At 48.7% G+C, this 22,904-nt stretch overlaps 1 protein-coding gene across 1 annotated transcript; it reads right to left on the bottom strand.

Moving 5' to 3' along the window:
* Positions 1–381: 381 nt before the first annotated feature.
* On the bottom strand, positions 382–17,215 carry Adgrd2 (adhesion G protein-coupled receptor D2). The gene is given in 10 exon segments (XM_037205585.1): positions 382–651; positions 10,826–10,839; positions 11,725–11,906; positions 12,682–12,798; positions 12,883–12,954; positions 12,956–13,033; positions 13,453–13,595; positions 16,199–16,214; positions 16,488–16,580; positions 17,106–17,215. Coding segments are annotated over 10 exon segments (1,095 nt in total).
* Between the last annotated feature and the right edge of the window lie 5,689 nt (positions 17,216–22,904).

Consider the following 22,904-nt stretch of genomic DNA (forward strand, 5'->3'; position numbering starts at 1 on the left):
GATGAAAATCCTACACATGCCCGTTAGACCCCTGTAAGGAAAGTGACCCTTTCTTTGGGCAGGGCTGGCAGGGTTGGCAGGGTTGGCAGGGCTGGCAGGGCTGGCCAAGATTAGGCAGGGTCCGAGAACAGAGGCTTGGGGGAGACCCTGCCACTCCGGCCTGTCCCTCATAGTCTCCCTGAGACTCAGTTTCCACACCACACCGTAAGAACACCTGCATGCCCCCAGCGTCCCCAGAGCTTTCGGAAAGGACGCACAGCCAGCAGTTCCCGTTTCTCTCCCCCACCCCACCCCCCGGTCGCTCCCTACCCCCCTTCCCCCCGCATCTTTCCAGGCTGCCTGAGTGCATGGCTGGGAGGAGCTGGGGGCGAGAGACGGGGATCATCGGACTTGGGGTCCAGAGGGTGGGGCCGAGGTGGAAGCTGCTCGGTTGCTACGAGCAGCCCTAGCAACGCACCCATTCAGCAGAGACAAAGGCGCTGTCATTTGAGCACAGAGGCGCTGCAGTGGCTCTTGTTCTCGCAGACGGCTGTGCCCGTGGGTGGGGGCGGGGTGGAAGGGGGCTGGGCCCGTTGGGTGCTGGGCGGCTACGCGCTCTGATGCTGCCTGGCTGTGCGCCCCACAATCGGCCTGCAGGGGGCGCTCCGGCCCCTTTTAGCAGACTAGAAGCGGACGGTCCGAGTCAGCCTCAAGCCTACGTCTGTGACCACACCCCTATGACTAGCCCCATCTGTGCAGATGAGTCTGCTGCACCACTGGCTGCCTGCTTGCGGCTCCTTTAGACGCGTTGACCTTCTCCCTTGGCTACTACACCAAAGCCAGCAGGGCCTAGGGTTGGGCACTGAGCTAGCCCCAGCAAGAGTTCAGAAAGCAGGCCTCTCTTCCAGTCCTGGGTATAGTGTTTGAGGCTAGGCAGTGGTGGTTTGAGACTGTGGACTCGGGGTCAACGTGGCTGACCGTGACTGGTTGTCTCCACTGTCCTCTGGGATGGGGCTGAGGCCCACCCCAAAACCTGGGTAGGGCCTGTGGTGTCTCCTGCCTGGCCCATCTGCCCACAGGTCCCCTGCCATGTCTTATTGACCCCGGGTTGGAAAAAGTGCTTGCCATGGGGTTTGGAAGGGTTCTTAATGTAGGAGCCCTTCATTAAGGACCCAGGTGCACAGGGTGGTGTCTGGAAGCCGGGCCAGGGGATCAGAGACTGGGAGACAGGTGAGCTGCTTGCTCATGGCCTCCTGCCCAGCACCAGCTCTAGAAAGGGTTCTGCCCACGTAGTCTCTCTCTCTCTCCCCCCAGAGAGGTCCTGTAAGGTTGTTCCAAATCACTTTCATCTTGGGGTAGCGCGGCAAGGAGTGGTGGGGGTGGGGTCTGCGCAGGAAGAGCTGTACCTGAAGTCCTGACTCCTGTCAGTCCCACAGCCTGAGAAAGAGAATAGGGTAGATTGGCTTTCTCCCGTTCCCCTTTGCCCTGGGAGCCCTTGCCCCTCCCCAAAAAGGCCTTGGCTCTTAGGTCTGCCAGCCTGCAGGCTCTAGCTCTCCAGTGCTGAGGACAAGGTCCCTGGGGTCAGTCCCCACCTACCCTGTCCTGGCCTTAGCTGTGTTCCCAACCCTACCCACCACACTAGCTGGTCCCTTGTTCCAGCCTTGCTGGTCTCCTGGGTTCTGTAATGGAAGAGAAAGCTGTGGGGATCCTGAGTTCATGGGTCCCTAGTAGGGGGAAATACTTAGGTTGATGAATTGTGCACAGGCTAAGACAGGAAATGTGTTTCCCCTCATTAGGCCCCCATTATCAGACACCCTAAACATCCATTCAGAACTTTCCACGCTCCCTTGGATTCTTTCCAATGGCCCACTCATTGTACCCACCCATTGTAAGCAGCATAGACAAGGAGGATGTATGGGCCCCGAGGACAGACCTCATGTCACTAGGGAACCCCTATCCACTCTGTGGCCTGACCTCCCACTTAGCTTGGATCAAGGGCCCAGGACCACAGCAGAAACACTGAGGGATAGCGAGAGACAGGAAGGAATCAAAGCCCACCCTGCCCCCCTCTAGCCCTTTGGTCTGTAGCACCCACAGGAGTGGAGAAGACACCTTCCTGAAGATTAAACTTCCTGAAGTTAAAAGCAGTAGCCAAGAGCTAAGACCACCTTATCTTACCACTCACTGCTGTCCTTCCCCTGAGAGAGAGACCTTCTTCCTGTCTCCTGTCTTTTTATTGCCTTTCTGTTCTGCCTTCTCATTGGTTGTAAACCTAACCACATGACTTCCTCCTCACTGCCTGTCTATACAGACCTCCAGGTCTCTATGGTTCGTACTGAGATTAAAGGTTTGGGTTGCTGCTTGGCCATGTCCTTGAACACACAGAGATTCTGCCTGCCATGTGATCAAAGGGCGTGTGCCCCCACCGCTGGACTTCTGCTAAAGGACTTGCTCTTAGCTCTGATCTCCAGACAACTTTGTGAACAGACAAATAAAATCACATTTCAGCACAAATAAAATATCGCCATAGAGGGGCCTAGTCTTCCACCTCCTTCAGGGACTGAGTGTGAAGGGCTCAATATTCAGGGCAAGTACCCTGCCAACCACAAAGTACCACCATATTTGGGTCTCATGTGGCCCCACTGATGAACAGAGAGCCAAGACAGTGTGGTCCAATAGGTCAGACTTGGAGCCCAGGATTTACTCAGAGATCATGTGACAAGCCTGAGACCAAGACCAGAGGATATTGAACTCCTAGGTCTTCCAGACCTCAGGTCCCTGGTTCCCAGACACAACTGAGTTGACACCACCACCTTTTAACCCCTAAGACAGATCACTAACCCCCAGAGCCAGCTTGACCCTTCTGTGGCCCCTGCACTTCCTTCCTCATGCATTTCCTTTTCATATTCTTCCCCACCAAACAAAAGCATCTTTCTGAACTACCTGACCCCTACAATAAAATTGGAGTTCCCTATAGCAGCTTTAGAATCTGGAACTGTCTAGTCCCCATGTCCCCCTCCTGCCCCATTTCTCACCAGCCCTCTTTATGTTGCCCATTCCTCTGGGTCCCACAATGACCCCCTCTGCATATAACTTTCACACCTTAGCTGAGAATCAGTCTTTCCCCATAAGTGGTCCCTCTGTTCCCATACTGCCTGGGTTGTCCTTTGGTCTTTCGGCCTTGGTGGTACCATACTGTGGGTGGATAGTGCAAGATGGGCTCAAGTGCTGTGGGACGCCTTTCTGTATGCTGTGAATGTGTGCTGCTCTGATTGGTTAATAAATAAAGCTATATTAGACTATGGCAGGGCAGGATGGAGCCAGGTGAGAAAATCCAAGAGAGACAGGAAGAAAAGCAGAGGTGGAAGAGACGCCATCCTGCTGTCCAGAGAGCACACAGGTAACACTACAGAACACGTGGTGACACATAGATTAATAAAAATGGGCTGAGTTGAGTTAAAAGAGCTAGCTAGCAAGAAGCTTGAGCCATAGGCCATGGCCATACAGTTTTTAAATAATATAAGCTTCTGTGTGTTTATTTGGGTCTGAGCAGCTGCAGGACATAAGAAAACTTCCAGCTACATTTGGCTGCCCAACGTGGAGCAAGAGTTTCCACCTAAAACCTGAGAAAGCTTTAAAAAAAAAAAAAAAAGATTCTAAAAACAGCTTCCTAGTTGTGTCTCTCAGGCAAGCCATGAGCTACAGTAGAGCAGGTTCACAGCGGCGTGTGGGCTTGAGTGCAGCATGGCGGATTCCCACTACACAGTACACTACACGGTATACAGAGGCAGCATCTCCAAGCTGTGCAGTATGCTGCAATGGTGGATTTAGCTTTTGCTAGTACAGACAAAAAAAAAGGTTTCTGGGCTACACGCTGCTGGATGGAGATATGGACTCACTGCCTCCCAGAGTCAGAGGAGAACATGGCTCCCAGAGCTGGAGGTGAATTACCTCTGCCATGTTGAAAAGCTGAAATGGGTAGAGTCAGCAGCCAAGGCTGCTGCTTCTTCAGTCCTAAACATGCAATTTAGCAGTTTAAAATCTCTCTTGGTCAGAGAAAGATTATAGATTCACAATAAGACAGATTCAGATGGAATAAAACTCTAAACAGTTTACATCGTGTGTAAAAATGTACGTAGGCTTAGAAGAGAGAAAAAAAGGAATATATGTAGTTATATAAAGAGATAGTTTTTAGGGCTGGAGAGATGGCTCAGTGGTTAAGAGTGCTGGCTGCTCTTCCAGAGGTCCTGAGTTCAATTCCCAGCAACCACATGGTGGCTCACAACCATCTGTAATGAGATCTGGTGCCCTCTTCTGGCCTGCAGGCATATATGCAGGCAGAACACTGTATACTTAATAAATAAATTAAAAAAAAAAAAAAAGAGATAGTTTTTAAAAATAGTCTTTAAAAACACAGTAAAAGTAATATAAAAAATAAGCCACATAAAGATGGAAATCACACAGAGTCTAGATTATATTGTCTTTGGGATTTTTAACTGCAGAAAGACATTTGATTGTAAAAGCTGCTGAATTAAACCTATATATATATATATTATAATTTATTTATTTTTATTTTATGTGCATTGGTGTTTTGCCTGCATGTATGTCTGTCTGAGGGTCCCCTGGAAATGGAGTTACAGACAGTTGTGAGCTGTCATGTGGGTGCTGGGAATTGAACCCAGTTCCTCTGGAAGAGCAGTCAGTGCTCTTAACCGCTGAGCCATCTCTCCAGCCCCCAATATATATATATATTTTAAAGATATCTTGACTTCAAAATTTATGTCTAGGGATACGCTGCTTTGGAAAAGAGGTTCTGCTTTTGTTCCCACAGAAGATGAGAACCTGTGGGTTGCTTCCAGGCTCATATGGTTTGATCAACCAAGACCCCTTAAAGGTCTCTAATGGCAGCCATGGCCTAGATGACCCAACATCTAAAACAGCTTCAAAGCAACTGGCTGAGACAATGCAGCCTCACAGACTACTACAGTCAGTACTTGACCATAATTCTTAATTTTCTCAGGACCCCTTTAAGATTGCCAGCACCTGCTGGGTGGTGGTGGCACATGCCTTTAATCCCAGCACTTGGGAGGGAGAGACAAGCAGATCTCTGTGAGTTCAAGGCCAGCCTGGGCTACCAAGTGAGTTCCAGGAGAGGCGCAAAGCTACACAGAGAAACCCTGTCTCGAAAAACAAAAAAACAAAAAGATTGCCAGTGCCCTAAAACAGCAGGAAGTAGTATAAAAAGTTACTCCCAAATTCCCAAAATATTACGTTTCTTTTTATTAAAAGGGGATTGATTATAAATGCAACTTTTTTTTTTTTGAGACAGGGTTTTTCTGTGTAGCTTTGCGCCTTTCCTGGAACTTGCTTTGTAGACCAGGCTGGCCTAGAATTCACAGAGATCCACCTGCCTCTGCCTCCTGAGTGCTGGGATTAAAGGCGTGCGCCACCACCGCCGCCGCCGCCGCCGCCGCCGCCGCCGCCGCCACCTTTTTTCTTCTTTAAAAAGAGGTTGCATAAGCGGGGTGGTGGTGGCACATGCCTTTAATCCCAGCACTCTGGAGGCAGAGGCAGGTGGATCTCTGTGAATTTGAGGCCAGCCTGGACTACAGAGTGAGTTCCAGAAAAGGTGCAAAGCTACACAGAAAAAACCTGTCTCGAAAAACCAAAAAAAAAAAAAAAAAAAGAAAGAAAGAAAGAAAAGGGGATATAGATGCGATAGGATAGAGAGTAGCAACTTATTTAAAATGTTTTACATTGCTATGGATTTTAGTTATTGATACAAATTTAAAGTTAATTTTGTTATACTATATATGTATTTGTTGTTTTGTTTTTTTAAGACAGGATTTCTCTATAGTTTTGGTGCCTGTCCTGGATCTCACTCTGTAGACCAGGCTGGCCTCGAACTCACAGAGATCCTCCTGACTCTGCCCCACAGGTTCTGGGATTAAAGTCATGCACCACCACTGCCTGGCTATCATAATATATATATATATATATATATATATAGTTTATTTATTTATTATATATTCATTTATTATACTATAAATATATATAAATAAATATATTTCTACTCTTGATTAAGGTATTATGTTTATGCAACTCATTTAAAATTGCAATGTATAATTAAGAAATACAAGTTAATAGTTATCTATGATAATCACACTTAAGGTCATGTTACATTTTCTAGGTATACATAGATATATTTCAGTTAGGTGGATAATCTTCAAACACTTCACAGACCTACAGAATATGGCATTTAAAATGTTTTAAAAACTTAAACTTTTCTGGACATTGAGACAGCACCAATCACTTCAAGGAAGATGATGGACATCAAAGACACTTCATATGGAGTTTATCTTCTTCTTGGCAAAAGTTAGCCATTTGGGCAAGAAACTGTTCTTGCCTGGACTGCTTGACAAAATGTTGTGTCAACTGGACATGCAAGACACATGGAAAAATTACCACTGAATTTGCCAAAACAAGGTGAAATGGTCCTTTAGATTCCTGCTTCACAGAGGAGACTGCCAGACATTCTGCAGGACACAGGGAGAAGCAACTGAGAAACTCTAGCCCTATAAGCTGAAGATGAATGCCCCAATGTTACAGAGGAATTTTGGGTGATTGTCCAGGCAGCCAGCTATCTCTGCCATTCTAGATTTTTGGAAGTTGCTTACAATGCTCTACCTGTTTACTTAGGCAATATTATATCCTTCTGGGGTCTTTAATATAGACTAGATAGTTATAACTATAGTTTTCTTTAGTCATGATAAAAGATAAATTAGATATGAAACCTTTGACTCACAAATATAGAATAGATAGAATATTTTCTTTAATTTTGCCAAATAAAAATAGACTAATATTGTAACTGTAATTCTTGCTTGGTAACTATGTTATTATATATAATATTGCTATGTTAAAGTTAAAACCTTCCTTTTTGATTAGACAGAAAAGGGGAAATGCTATGGGATGTCTTTCTGTATGCTGTAAATACATGTTGCTCTGATTGATTGATAAATAAAGCTACATTGGCCTATGGCAGGAAAGGATGGAGCCAGGCAGGAAAATCTGAGAGAGGAGAAGAAAGGAGAGTGGAGCAGACGCTGCCAGCTGCCCCCAGGAGAAGCAAAATATATAAAGTACCAGTAAGCCACAAGTCACATGGCAAAGTATAGATTTATAGAAATGGGTTAATTTAAGATATAAGAACTAGCTAGCAAAAAGCCTGCCATGGCCATAGTTTGAAAATAGTATAAGCCTCTGTGTGTTTATTTGGGTCTGAGTGGCTGTAGGACAGGGAAGGACACAGGAAAATTTCCAACTACACACAAGCATTCTCTGTGGTGTGAACCAGCACTGGCCTGGGGGTGGGAGGATCTGTGAAGTATGAATGAATGAATGAATGAATGAATGAATGAATGAATGAGCAAATGAGTCTCCATTCATAGAGCTTTAGTGTGCATCAGGTCTTGTATTCAGCCCTTTGTAAAGGTTATTTCAGTTGGACCACCAGAAGGTTCCTTAAGGCATGGAGGACTTCAGTCCTCATTAGATGGGTCTTCCAGGGTAGATGTGAGCTACAACTGGTTACAGAAGTGAGGCATTGCTCTCCTGCCACGAAACCAGACATTGTGGGTCAGAAGGAAACAAAATCACCTCTGAAGAACAAATGAGGCTGGGCTTATTCTGGTCTCTCTGGCCCTCATCACTGTCCTGCCCAATTTGTGCCTAAGACAGAAAGGCTGGGCTGCAGGTGTAGGGAAGGAAGAGAGACAGAGAGATGGGAGGTGTGATGTAAAAGAGAGGACAAAAGGAAAGCCAAGCCTGGGGAAGTCACAAGGGATTCAGCTCCCAAGGACACAGCCTGGAATGAATCAAGGATGTGTCTTATAGCACCATGCCCACAGGAACAGAGCAGAGAAGAAGCCAGAGACTGGGAGAAGAGAGAGCTTAGAGGATGAGGATGATCCTAGCAATGCCAGAAAAAAATATCAACAGATGGGAGGGGGGAGAGAGAAAACATTGTCAGCCTGAGAGACAGAAAAAAAATAAGAGAAAGTTCAGAAACAAAAGAAGCCACAGGTTAGGGGGAAAAGAGAGGGGAGGGGGAGTCTAGGGTTTCTACTGCTTGCACCTCTGACCTGAGTCCCCCCTTTCCAGCAGGCCTGGGGAGCAATCCTGGTCATGAAGGGGCAGTGGCAGCACGCTGAAGTAATCACCATGACAACAAGCTTCTGTCGCCTTCCTGTTCTGTGTTGAGCTAGAGAAACCTCCCCAGGGATACTCAGACACATGGGGCAGAGCTGGGATAGAGTCTCTGAGTACTGGGGACCTGAGCTATGTCAGGAAAGGAGACACAGCACCCAGTACCCTGTGTTTCTGCAGGTGTGTAAGCACATGTATATGCATGCATGTGGCGGTCATAGGTCAATGTTAGGTCTCAAACTCAATTGCTATACACTTTACCTTTTGAGACAAGGTGTCTCTGGACCTGCGACTCACTTATTCAACTAGTCTGGCTGGCTAGTAAGGTCCTGTCTCTGCCTTCTCAGAGCTGAGGTCAGAGGTACATGCTGCAGCACCCAGATTTTTTTTAAGATCTATCTATCTATCTGTCTGTCTGTCTGTCTGTCTATCTATTATGTATACAGTATGCCTGTATGTCAGAAGAGGGCACCAGATCTCACTATTGATGGCTGTGATCCACCATGTGGTTGCTGGGAATTGAACTCAGGACCTCTGGAAGAGCAGCCAGTGTTCTTAACCTCTGAGCCATCTCTCCAGCCCCAAAAGCTCAGCTTCCAGTCTTTATTACGACCATGGCAATTTTTTTTTTTTTTTTGAGCTGAGGATCGAACCTAGGGCCTTGTGCTTGCTAGGCAAGTGCTCTACCATTGAGCTAAATCCCTGATGCACCTAGATTTTTATGTGAGTGCTAGAGATCAGAACTCAGGTCCTCATCCTTGAATGACAAGTTCTTCACCTACTAAGCCATCTCCCTAGGAAGTCCTTTCTTTTTTCCATACTAACCCAGCTGAGAATGGTCAAGTCTCCCAGGTCCAGGGGGAAAGACAATATGGGACAGGACCTTTCCTATCTCTGCCTTGTCCCCTCACCACTGTGCCATCCTTTATCTGGGTCATGGTCAGCCTCTACTTTCCAGATTGCCACCTTCAATAGGACTTTTTTTGTGCTGTATCCCCAGCACCTCACATCATGGTAGGTGACCTAGCTGTGACTTGAATGGATGAGTAGTGGTCAGGGCTCCCCTCCCGAGGACCTGTCTGCAGTCAAAGCTGACTACTGAAGAGACTAAGAATCCAGATACAGGCCAAGCAGTGGTGGCACACACCTTTAATCCCATCACTCAGGAGGCAGAAGCAGGTGGGTCTCTGTGAGTTCAAAGCCAGCTTGGTCTATATCAGGCTGCTTTGAGGCCTTGGACAAGTAGATAACTGTAAAAGTCCTCAGTTTCCCTATCTACAAGTTTGTTTTGAGATAAAACTATGAGCTGGGCCTGAGCAATCTCACAGGTATCAGAAGCAGGACTTACAGTCTCAGCCCTCATCTCTGAGGGAGTCTTGCTACTCTGAGGATGCTGGGCCCTAGGCAGAGTCTACCCCTGATTTGGGAGCATATCTTTGTTCAACCTTGCCCTGTTATTATTTTTGGCCCTGAGAGGGAGTGGGGGTAGGGAAAGCTGGCATGGACAAAGGGGACAGTCCCCCAAGGGACAGGGAGGCAGTGCCAGGGACCACTCCTTTGGGCTGTCATCCTCTTACCACCTAGCTCCTAGGCTGGAACCATCTGTCCCTGTCTGGGTCCCCAACAGGTCTGTAAATGCTATAGACAGGGACATACAGGTTCTCTGCCACCAAGCCATGGTGGCTTTATTGTGTGACTTAAGTATCAGCCTCCTGACTGAACCCTTCCCTGAACCTTTGTCATCACAGATAGGGTGGCCTGAGCCAACTTGGCAGTGGCCTAGGGATACCTAAAGCGAGGGCCTCCTTGCTGCAAGCCATAGGAAAATGTGATGGAATTCAGCTACTATCACAAAAGCTACACTTGGAAAAGTCAAGGACTTTTCTAAAGGTCAAGCCATGGCTTAAGAAGTCTTGGTGATATTTTAGCTTTTGTTTTTGATGTATTAGCTGGTTCCTACAGTGATTTTCTTGTAAGCTATGTATACTTCCAAGGACTCCTAACAGTATATTTATCTAAAATACCTATCAAACATCCAAGGCCAAATGATCTCCTAAACTAAGGTAGCACCCTTGTGGAAACAACGCCTGTCTTTTGGGGAATACAATACCACCACATTTCCTCTCTTTTTGTCTAAAAAAAAAAAAGCTTATAACTAATACAAGAAAAACTATCTAATAAGTATATACAATATATACAGTCAAAAATTACATTAACAATGTCTAGTCCATTAAGATTTGACATTCAGACAAAAAACTCCATTATATATATTAACAATGTCCAGTCCAGTAACATTTGATAAACTCAGACAAAAATATTTTCATTACTTATTTAAAACAAGTAGTTCCTTTTTAAAAGTAGATTTAAAATCGACCTTTTTATCTTACCATATTTATATTTTCATAAAAGTATCAATAATAATAAGCTTTATTTCTTGTGCAAGATGAGAGACCCTCCTTTCTTATACAACCTTACTAACATTATAGACTCCTAATTTCTTACCTAACCACTTCTAGGAATGTAGACTGAGCACATAAATCCCCTTTTTGATATTAGCTCTCAGTTGATCTCCTCCTTTAAATGCTCCCTTTTTGGGTTATAATAGAAAGCCTGACAGTCACTGCCCGAGGAAAATACTTACCTGCCTTTGTGTCCCTGTAAGAATTCAAGTCTGGTGACCTGGCTGGAGGTGGAGGATTGCTATTGCTTGTGTTTCTAACTAAATACCCTAGAGAACTTGAGGACGAAGGACTGAAAGGTATAAGGAGGATTTTGACCAGAGAGAATTTGAGGACAAGATGGAAGATGAGGAAGAGCCAAATGGGGAAGAACAAGATGAGAAGGACCTAGATGAGGCAGAATTAAGATGAGAGAATTGCAGGGGGGTGGTGGCGCACGCCTTTAATCCCAGCACTCGGGAGACAGAGGCAGGCAGATCTCTGTGAGTTTGAGGCCAGCCTGGTCTACAGAGTGAGTTCCAGGAAAGGCTCAAAGCTACACAGAAAAACTCTGTCTCAAAAAACAAAAAACAAAACAAAAAAGATGAGAGAATTAAGATAGAACTTAGAGGGGACAGCAGATAAAGGTAGAGAGAAATGAGGCAAGAAAGGATCTAGGCACGAGAACAGAACTGAACCTGGGTAGATGGGATTTTATCCCAGAGGAATAAAGTAGATGGACAAAGAGCTTGGTGTATTTAGATTCATTTCCCAAAAATAGTAATTAAAAATAATAATTAAAAATAATTCTTTTCTGGGCCCCTGGGAAGAATATTATTAAGGCTGGTTTTTTAATAATATTTGAGACCTCCTGGTGATCCTTGAAGTGGCCCAGATACCATGACCCTTGACCATCCCTTTGGTAGGCCACAGCCTCTTCAACAACTGTTCAGTGAACCAAAAGTCCTCTTGTCACATCCCACTTGTGGACCTAAGGATACCATTTGCCATGCCACACTTATCCCCTCTTTGTAGAATGCCCCACTTTGCTGTTGGATACTTTCTGTGATGGAGGCTCACCCCTTGTTTAGTTCTGGCTAACCACATACCTTGAGTTGCAGTGTGCCAAAGCCCCATTCTACATGGCCAGGGCCTAGAAATACCTGGAAGGAATTGAGGCCCACAGCAGCAGAGGCCCAGGTTGGGCTAAGATGCACTAGGAGGCCAACCAGCCAAGTCAGGCCCAGGACAGTTAGCAGGGCCAACACCAGCTTCACCATGGCCCTGTGGGGAAAGGAGACAGAGCTGAGAGACCAGTATGCTCCCTTGGGTCTGATGGATGGAGAAGCACCCAAAAAGAGGGTCTACAGCTACAGACTGTAAGAACATTTTGCAAAGCCCTTGCATGGACCTTACTCCCTTCTAGTAGGGGTGGTGGTACTGGGAGATGAGATTTCATCCCAAGCGTAGTTTGCAAAAATGAGGGCAGCTGCCCAGAACTGGGCAAGGGTATGGGGTGCATGAGCCAAGAAGGCTCTGCACCCCCTCTCCAGGGGCCTGGGCTCCCTGTTTTCTCAGAGACTTGCTGGCTTGAGTGGTTCTGCTGTTGTGGGGATGGTTCAAGCGAAGAAGGAAACAGAGGAGGCAACGCTATAGGAAGAAGATCACCCCGTCATGCTCCAGAGGTCATGATGCTGGGGAAGTGGGAAGGGTTCTTGGTAGAGCTGGAGACCTGAATCCTTACTACTCAGATCCCAAACTGCAGATGTCCTGACTTGGGGAGTCCACCTGTCTTGTCTCAAGCAAACTTTCAGCACCTTTTACAGATAGTAAGGCCCTGGGACAGTGGCTGGCATACACAGTGCTTCCTACAGCATGACATATCCAAGCATAAGTCCCATAAAAGTAAGACTACACATGTACTCCTCTGTTTCACATGGGCTTGCGCTTGGCCACACATCCCAACACATACTCACTGTGCTCACACTCAACCAGGCTCATGTGGGGTGCCAGCTGGCCTTGCACCCCAATCTCATCCTGCCCCCAAGCTGGGCCTCACCACATCTGGAACCTGATCTTTTGCTGCATGCCAGGCTGTGGGTTTAGCATGTGTGCATGGTGGTGGGTGCTGGACACAGTGACCATCACCACTTGGACCAGGATGCAGGTGTTGGCATGGAGGTTGGGTGCCAGTGGGCAAGAGGAATTCCCTCTTCCCGACATGCCCCTCCCTTGTGGCACCCACACCTCTGAGCTCACAGTCAGCACAAACAGCACAGGCTCCACAAAGGCCCAGATGGCATCTGTGTGCACATTGAGCCACCAGTGTCCAGAAGTCATGGGGGTACATTGCTAGGGTGATGGCCACAATGGCCACAGGAAGGAGAAAATGGCCTTAGGCCATGCCACCACTCATTTCTTTCAAGGATCCAGCACACAATTGTCCCCTGGAATTCCTGGGTCAATCTAAGAACCAGGGCAGAGTGTTGTGTGGGTCTGGGGCTGAAGTCTTAGGGCAGGGAGCCAGTGAGCAGGAAGGGTGGCAATTGGCACAGTGTTAGCTGGTTTCAGATTAGGAACTAGAGGTGGGGAGCTGAGGCTGCTAAGTGGAGGGAACTTAACAGAAACAGGCTGGGTAAAACTAGAGTCTGAGAAAACTGAGCTCACATCAAAGACAAGTATTACAGACAAGTACTGGGTGAAACAGGACTGTGGTAATGATGAGTGCTGGGTGTTCAGTGGTACTGGGTACTATGTATTAGGTAGTGCTGAGGTGCTGTTGGATGTTGAATGGTACTGATGGGCTTGGGGATAGGCCCAGGTGTGGGGCAGGTTGAGCAGCTTCATCCTGGGGCCCGGGCACATACTCACAGCTACCACCCTGCTCCATAGCAGTCGTCCCTCCATTAGCGTCCAGGAGAAGGAAACCAGAAAGAGAAGATGCATGGCAGCTGTGACAGCCACACAGGCCACCTGGAGGATGGTGGAGGTCACCAGTGAAGTCAGCTCTGGGCACAGCTGACCTTGATCCCATGACTATGTTTGGCATTCTCATTCAAACAGGAGTCAGGAGAAAGGTCTCTGTCACTTGTACCATCTGGGTCTTTCTTCTCTGGAATTTGCTTCCCACCAGGGCAAGGAAGCCATCAGCAAGTAAACAGTGGGAGGAGACCCCAAAAGGCCTCCCATGCTTTCCTCGCCCCAGAGCTTAGAAGCCACCTGCTGGCTGCCCACTTGTTGGCCCTCACACACTCGCTGGCATGAGGAAGCCCTCAGCAGAGGCCAGGGAAAGAGTGAGATTCTTATGAATTGTGGTCAGCTCAGAGGTGGGGACCCTGTAGTAGGCAGAAGGGTTGGCTGGTGAGGACAGCCCCATGAGCCTCAAGCCCTTTCAGCCTGGTCTTGCTCTGATCCCCCGCTGCTGGGCTCATGTTGGCAGCAGGGGCCCAGCTCACTCTAAGAGAGCCCCAGATCAAAGTCTCATGGGGATCGCTATGGAATCTGGGAGGAGACAAATAGAGCCCTGATGTGGGCATTTCCTCACCCAGACACCAGAAAGAGCAGGAACGTGGTAACAAGAGCACAGAGGGACACGCCACAGCCCACGAATGACAGACTTTAGCAGTGACTCCTTTTCAGGACTTCCCTGCAGAGAATGACAGAGAGGAGCCCATCCCCATCCTGGTTTGCACCAGACTCACCCTGCCTGGTGACTTCAAGTCTCTCTAGGGGATCAAGGATGGCAACAACAGTACCAACCACCAGGGACTAGGCATGCACACAGTAGGTGTTTACCAAATGAGCACTTGAGTGTATCTCTCTTGCTGGATTTCCCTAAAAGCTACCCCTCCAGGCAAGCTTCTACTGACTCAGCAGAGTTCTGGGTTGGAAGTGACTGACACACCCAGGGGGACAGTCCTGTGGGGCAGGTGATACCCATAAGGACCCCAGACAGCTGGGGTAGAAATGAGGCCACCAATGGGTTATGATGTGATGTTTACAGGAAATAAATATATAAGTTGTCCTGGGCTCTTCCAGACCCAGTGTCTTCTCATGGCAGCCTCTAACCTGACCTTTTAGCACATGAGCACAGGGTTCCTTTCTGGCTCCAGGGAGCCCATCTTCTCTGTTTAATCTGGAGTCTGCTTTCCTGCTGACTGGGATTAAAGACGTGCGCCACCACACCTGGCTCTGTTCCCAATGTGGCCTTGAACTCACAGAGATCCAGAGGCTCTCCACCTCCCAAGTGATAGGATTAAGGGTGTGTGCCACCACTGTCTGGCCTCTATGTCTAGTCTAGTGGCTGATTCTGTTCTCTGATCCTCAGGCAAGTTTATTAGGGTACACAACATATCACCACACTGGAGGGTTGAGGAGTGATGTTTGTAACCAGGCCGATGGAGGCTTGGGAGGTTATGCAGACAAATTGCTATGGTGGTCACAATGGGAGTTCATGTGCTCCAGAATGACCCACTGTGAGCAACAGAGGTTTTCTTTAAATGCCTCTAGGGTTTAAAAAAAAATAATTGGGAGTTTGGATACTGCATACTGTGAAACCAAACTCCCTGCCATGAAAGCCTTTCCATGCCAGTTTATAGAGAACCCCTCCCTCTTCACACTACCCCAGTGACAGTCCATAACTCAGCCAGTCTCCAGAGCTTTCTGAGTAGCGCCCTGCCTACTGTCGTTGAGGTCGTGTGGTTTTGTTTTTAAAGTGCTGGGGACAGAACCCAGGGCCTCATGAATTTTAGGCAAATGCTCTGGTCCTGAGACACACTTCTGGCCTCCATTCTCCTGAAGCCCAGTGCAGAGACGACTCCCTGGATCTTACCTGTCCACATGCTCCTATGGTGGGCCAGTGTGATTCTATATGTGTTTTTATGTATGTATGTATGTGTTTGTAGGATGTATATATGTATGCATGTGTGTATGTATATATGTGTATATGTATGTATCATGTATTTATTTTAAAATTTCTTTTAGTTATACAGCTCTAGGATGATATCTTTGCTCTATCCCCTTAAGATGGGGTCAATCATGTAGTCTTTCTGGGCACCACAGGGAACAGGCAGTTTGACAGCCCAGTGAAAGTTGCTTAAATTATTTATGTGGCTATTGTGAAAAGTGCACATTACTCCCCTTCTGGTCCCTGGAGGACCATGGGGATTTCTGAGGATAAATATGATAGGGTGTGTGTGTGTGTGTGTGTGTGTGTGTGTGTGTGTGTGTGTTGCTTGTATGCATGTCTGTACACCATATACAGGACCTTGTATCCCCGGCACTGGTGTTACAAACAGCTGTGAGATGCCACATGGATGCTGCAGATGGAATCAGGGGTCCTCTGAAGAGCAGCTCTTGGCTACCAAGCCGTCACTCCAGCCTGGTATGCTGTTTTGAGCATGTTTAGACCTTGGCTGTCCAGTGAACAAATATTGGCACAGTGGGGCAGGGAGGGGGTTAACCAGACAGGTGCTTCACTACCCAGTACCTGGGCCTGGTGCTGCAGGTGAAAGGTCACAGCTGTGCTCAGCTCCCCAGTCGTGCCCTATACCTCAGGAGAGTATATCTGACTGCACTTGGGTGCTTAGGAACCTGTAGGGACAAAGGAAGATTTTAAAGGTGGCCATACCACAACTCAGGGCCTGAGGTCCAGCCTCAGGGACTTGTTGGAAAGCCCTGTCTCCTCTCAGAGTCTCAGCTCTAAAACCAGATCCCAGATGAGAGGGGAGCAGGTCCCAGCCAGCACACTGATAAACATTGATCTGCCTACCATGAAGGGAGTCTGGGAAGAGATAGAGGCCTGACTTCTCCAGGGCGTGAGGGAGACACAGGTCTTCTGCAATCTACTGGGTGGGGTTGGCTCACCTCGGAGCCTTAGCCTCTTCTGAGCCATCAGGGACCTGGGCCTCTAGACCAGGTGCCTCCAGGGTGCCCTGGAAGATGCTCAAGGTGAGCCAGCTGTAGATGACCATGACTTCAGAAAGGCCTGGCAGAGTGGGAGGCACTAGATATCTCTGAAGGCATTGCTCTCTCCCTTTACAACAGGGGAACTGAGGGGCAGAAGCCCGTGACTTTCCTAAGATCACATGACTGACTGAAAAGTCAGCATTCCAATCAGCCCTGGTTTACACATCCTAACCTGTAGTTCCAAATCCCTTTGTCTGTCCTGCACACTGATCCCCAACTCCTGAGTGGTCAAGGCTGGGGGCCTTTTTCACTTAGCTACTTCTGAGGAAATCATGTGGTTTACTGGAGGAGATTAAGTGAATGCCAGAATGTGTTGGGGGCTTCTACCTTCACAGCCATCCACCAGCCAAGAGCTAATAGCCCACCTTACATATGAAGAAACTGAGGCTCTGCAAGCTAAGGCTAGCCCATCAAAGAAGCACAGACAGTGATATCAGAGCAGATGTTTCACCTGGAACATGACAGGGGTCCAGACAGCTTTCCTCTTCACCCACCTTCCCCTAGGAGCCAGCTCACTTCACCTGCAGAGGTGTGGATGTGGCCTGGTACATCTGGATGCCCTTCAGGTGTTGGCCTCCATCAGGTACAGGCTTTGCACCTCCAAGCCTGGGGTCAAATGGAGCCATGGTTAGACTTTAGGAGGGAGGGCTTTCTGCCAGGGTGTCCAGTTTCAGGTTGGGCTTCCCCTCTACCCACTCAGGACTGGGGGCCCACTATTCAAGCCCAGAAAGCTTGAGCCTCTAGACCAAGATACAATGGCTTCTTGGAGTCCTGAGGGGAGGGTGTCACCATGGGGTGGGACCTGTGGCTGAAGATCACTATGGGAGTCCCCAATGGATCTACAAACACTTGATGAGTGTGAACTTGGGTCTAGCCCTGGGCAGAGATTGTTCAAATATGCCTGGGACTCCAGGGCCATCAGGAAGGAGGGACAGTCCTATTATGCAGAGACATGCTCAAGATGTTAGAGTAACTGAGGATGGAAGACCTGCCCATAAAGAGAGAACTCAGGCGCGCGCGCGCGCGCGCGCGCGCGTGTGTGTGTGTGTGTGTGTGTGTGTGTGTGTGTGTGTGTGTGTTTCTGGTGAGGAGTTAGTGCTCAAGCAGGGCTCTGAGGGGGGGAATTTTCTAGGAGATCAAGGGGGAAAGGGCAGCATGGGCAGAAGACACAGCCTGGGTAAAGGAAGAAAACACCGGGAAGTGCATGGAGGTGCAGAGAATGAGCTCTCAGAGACCACAGTAAGGAATGACGTCTGGGTCTAGTTGTGGGAGTGGATGGTTACTCACCAGCAAGGTGATGCTGGATATGAATTTGAGGCTGTGCAGAAGTCAGTTGAGATCATCAGGGATGCCAGTCACTGCACGCTCATCACCAGGTCCTAGGCCCACCAGCCCCCTGGGAGGACGCTGCAGCTCTGTTCCTGCTCCCACACCAGGCCCCACCATCACAGGCCCTGATCTGGGGGTCACAGATGCTTGGGTTTCTGACTCCAAACCCTTAGTGGCCTCAAGATCAAGGCCTGACTTCCTCTGCTTGCCTCAGCCTCCTGTAACCTCTCCAACTCTGTCTATCCAGTCAACCTGCAGGTCTCCTAGTGTGCTGTGTTGCTGCTGTGTTTGCCAACTGGAGCCTACTCTGTCTGGACCACCTCACTCTCCACTACTGATTCAGTGTGAAGCCCATAATATAGGCGCCCAAGTTTCATATTAAAAAACAAAACAAAACCCAAAGTCATGTGGGAGTGAGCACAGGGGAGGGGGCCAAGAAAATTCACTGAGTGGCTGTCCACCTTCTGCGGGACAGTTCACTTCTCCATCGTCTTCCAGTAAGAAAACCGAAGGCCAGGGTTTCCTCACCTACCACAGTGCCCCAAATTCCTAGTTCTGGGCGGACTTCGCACATGCCTACCTGTCCAGGTGAACAGTCCTCAGTGCCAGCCTCCTTGGGTGCCATTTCCACTGCTCTTGCACCCTGTTCCTAATTCTGTCCACGAGCAACTTGCAAGGATGAATTTTCTAATAGCCTCTCCTTCCAGCGGCAAATTCTGCTCTATCCAGTCAGAGTGCCTGCCTGTGTATTTAGGCAGACACGATGGGCGGACCACTCCACATAGAGGACACCCCACTTGAGGCAGTTGGCAGATTCTTAGATATGGGGAGGACCCTTATCCACCAGTGCCTCTTAATACCCTTCTTAACTATGTGCGGTGTTCAAGTGGAATTTCCACTCATGCGACAAAAGGAGCTTCTCCTATGGCATCCAGAGATGCAGCCCAGAGATGGGTGCTGACTCATCCACAGTTAAACGATAAGGGGGCTGCAAGGCCAGATCCTGCCCAGCCTTGCCTGCCTCACCTCGGTGATGGACAGCCACTCACTGGTTGATTGCTCCTCCAGGTCCAGGCTGACCACAGACATGAAGCCTCCTCCAAGTCCCTCCCAGAGCTTGGTCAGCGGCTCCAGCTCCTTAGATCCAGAGCAGTCATACTTTTCAGGAAGTGCAGGATGACCAGCAGGGCAACAGGCCTCAGGGGATCTGTCTCCTCTGCCAGGACTCTCTCCAGGAGGCTCAGGACGCTAGAAGCCTTGTCCAAGGACAGGGTCCCCAAGGGCTTCAGAGAGGGGGCTTGGGAGAAGCTGTGGATAGAGGAACAACTGACATGAGGGAACTCTCCAGGGTCACAGCTGGGCACTGCCAAGGTCTTTTTAGTGGATCAAACCCACATGTCACTAGCTCCCAGCTGTCAGGGATTCTAAACCATGAATAGGAACAAACTATTTTTTTTTTTGGTTTTTTGAGACACTATGTGCTATTCTGGACAGGAAGAGCACATCTGTGGCAGTGTCTGGAGAACTGAACAGTGTGCTAGATGGGGAAATTGAGGCACAGTGTTACTGGGTAGCTGTTCCAGCTTTGACCTGGAAGTACTACCCCTAGTGAGGCTTCTGGCAACTGCCACGCCTACCTATGACCTGCCCCTGGGATGGGCTGAGACCCCAAGATCTGTATGTGCTGGACCTCTTGGTTCTTCGTGGTCCTGGATGCTGGATGGAAGACCAAGTCAGAGTTCTCCAGAGAACCCTGCTGGACTGCACCTCACTTTTCTCAGATCTTATAACCAACCCCTTTACTGGCTGTAAGTTACCCCAAAATAAACCTCCTTTTTAACTACATGGAGTTGCCTTGTTAAATGCCCACACTAGCATAGCATGGTAGAATGTTCAAAGTCATGCAGCTGAGATTCACCCCAGACCTGTCGAGACTGATTGCCTGTTGTGTAGATCTGTGGAGCCCTCAAGCTTGAGATTATAAATGCTCTGACTTCTCTTCTGTCTGGCTCTTCAGCAGAGCTCCGGCACAGCTAAGGCGCACCTGTTTGGTAGCAGTAGAGAAAGGGCTGTGGGTGCAAGCAGAATTCAGAGCCCTTGGTGCCCGGTCCTGGGTTCCACGTGGGGCACTCCTCTGTGGACGCTGGCAGGAGTAGCAAGATGACAAGACCACATCTTAGCTCTCTATCCAGTGGGTACCATACCCATTTACCCATGCAGGTCCAAAGGGCATCTGCTCATGACTGGGATACAACATCACCACAATTGGGTGTGTCAAGATGAGGGAGACGAGGCTCTGAAGCCAGCACTGAGCGAGTCCATACTAAGCCTAGGCTATTACAATTGGGCAGCTTACGGACAGACACTGTTGGCCTGGAGAGGGCATTGCCAGAATTGGAGATCAAATTGGCAAAGGCTGAGCTGGAAGATGGCGTGTCTAAACAGGGTTGGAGCTAAATCCAGTCGGCCACCAAGGGATGGGCATAGCAGCTGGGTTGGGCCGGTCGGGGCCCACATCCTACCAGGACAGAGCAGGCGCACATGCATTGTCGGCAACAGGAGCATGGTGTCCGGGGCCTCTGGGTCCAAATGTGATGGCCACCAAGAAAAGTATTAAGGGCCCTATGAGGGATGAGACCAGAGTAGTAAGCCAGGGGGACTGGGAGTACCAGCTCTCAAACCAACTTCGGGTAGCTTTATTTTTTTTGTTTTTGTTTTGTTTTTTTGTTTTTTGTTTTTTTAAAAACTAAACCTTCCCTGACTTTTGCCATGGAATCTTTAACTATTCCTGAATGATCTGCATAAAAACAACATTCTTTCCCCAGGGCTGTACATAGTCCCTTTTCCTTTAAGAATAACAGGTCTAGTCTCCTCCTGTTTTGTAGGACTACTTCAGCTAATGAGGACAGAGAGTCCTGTAGGTGGGTGATGGAGGTTTTTATTTTTTGAGTATCTTCATCTATTGATATGTGGAGGTCTGCATAATAGCATTGCTGGGTGATGAGGGAAGCCGCCCCTGTCCCCAATCCTGCTATGCTAGTGCCCATTAAAATAGCAAGGGTAAGGGCTGTGACTGGCTCTCTTTTTTGTCTGAGGGCATACTGGGTGGCTTCACTGAGGCTAGACAGCTCCTCTGCGGCATGAAAAACCACTCGAGGAACTAAGGAGGACACAGAATCCTCCAATTTGGTTCAGCACAGTAACATGGGCGCAGGGTGTCAGACCAGAGGAGCATGCCCACCAAGTGTCGTCTGCTAGGACCAGATACCCGGCTTGGCTGGCAATAGTCTTGGTGTAATTGCAAAGAGGCAGGAAGTGGTGGGGCACCGTTCCTATACATAGTCCCTGACCGGAGACTTGTTCAAGGGTCAGGGAAATATCTGAATGCCATCGGCAAGACCCTATAGCCTCCTTTTGTTCCTGCCACCCAGGGCTGTCATTGGGGGGTCAACATAGCCACTCCCTCATAATAGGGTGACTTTGCACTATAGCACAGCCAACAGGAGGTGGTCAGCTCTGGTCTGGGGCTGTTCAAGAGTAAGAATGACTGTTGCAAGATTGTAAACAGGGGGCCTGGGGGCCCCGAGGGTCTTTCAGACATGGTTTCAGTCACCCAGGATGCTTTAGGTGTAGATGTAACCGACATGTTAGGGGCATCCATGGGTGTGGTGGAGTTAGAGGGAGAGAGAGGTTTCCTCTCCGTTAGGCTAGGATTGATTATCTTATTAGGCCCCATTGCCACGATCAGAGGGGGTGTTGCAACCAGCCTTACGGAGAATAGGGTCCCCATATCTCCTTTGCCTGGGAGGTATAGTCGAAGCCCCCAAATTTTGCCTGTCAACCAATCAAACTTTTTTCCTTCTTCATTAAAGGTAATAGCAATTGTGGACTCCCCATAGTAGGGGCGAGTAAAGGAGACCAGGTCTTGTTTGCTAGTCCCCCATCTAGAGGCACTAGTTTCACAACCCCAAGCAGCACAATAATATGCCTCAGGCCCCCTGCATTGACAAGTTCACTTACCCCCTGGGCAGATGCACCAGTTACTATACCGACAAGTGGGTAGGTGTGTTTGGGGAAGACCTGGTGAGTATCAACTGATGTCCATGAGTCCTTTGCTAGGGTACATAAATCAAAGGTTAACTGGGGGTACCAAATACCTAAGGGATGGGTCTCAGTGGCCAATTTAAAAGTTCATCCAGTCTCAGGATTGGTCAGGGTCCAGGTCAGGCTTCAAGGTGCATGGGGGTTAGTTTGGGGTTTTGCCCCTCCCTGGGAGACAAGCAGGTGAATCAGGAGGCACCAGATTAGCAGAGCGAGCTTCATCTCTGGGTCTTCAGTATAGCTTTAACTTCAAGGGATCAGTAGGATGTTTGGACACTCTCCAGGTTCCGTCTGGATGTTCCTCAGCTGCAGATACCACAGGTCAGGCATGGGTGTGGTGGATCCAAGTGGAGATGCCATCCTCTTTGAGAGCCGTTGGAGTGGTCAAGATGACGAGGTAGGGTCCTTTCCACCATGGCTCCAGGGACTTGCGTTGATGCCTCCAGATCAGGACCCAGTCTCCAGGCTTGAAACTGTGAGGCTCACGGAGGGAGGAGGATGAGTACAGGGCCCGCAATTGAGGCCAAATGTCTTTCTGCTCTCGGGACAGAGTTTTTAGGCTCTCAAGAAGGTCTGCCTCTTCTGGTAGCAGAATCAACTCAGTCTGGAGGCTAGGCACAAGGGGTGGAGGCAGACCATACATTATTTCAAAGGGTGTCATCCCCAGCTGATGAGGGGAGTTCTTTACACGGAACAAAGTAAAGGGGAGAAGAGTCACTCAGTCACCGCCAGTCTCTAGAGCTAATTTGGTTAGAGTCTCTTTTAGGGTCCAGCTCATTCTTTCGACCTGGCCTGAGCTCTGGGGTCTGTAACCACAATGTAGTTTCCACTCAGTCCCCAATGCAGTGGCTATTCCCTGATTTACCTGTGAGATGAAGGCTGGGC

The sequence above is a fragment of the Peromyscus leucopus genome, chromosome 4 (genome assembly GCF_004664715.2).
Source record: "Peromyscus leucopus breed LL Stock chromosome 4, UCI_PerLeu_2.1, whole genome shotgun sequence".
NCBI lineage: Eukaryota > Metazoa > Chordata > Mammalia > Rodentia > Cricetidae > Peromyscus > Peromyscus leucopus.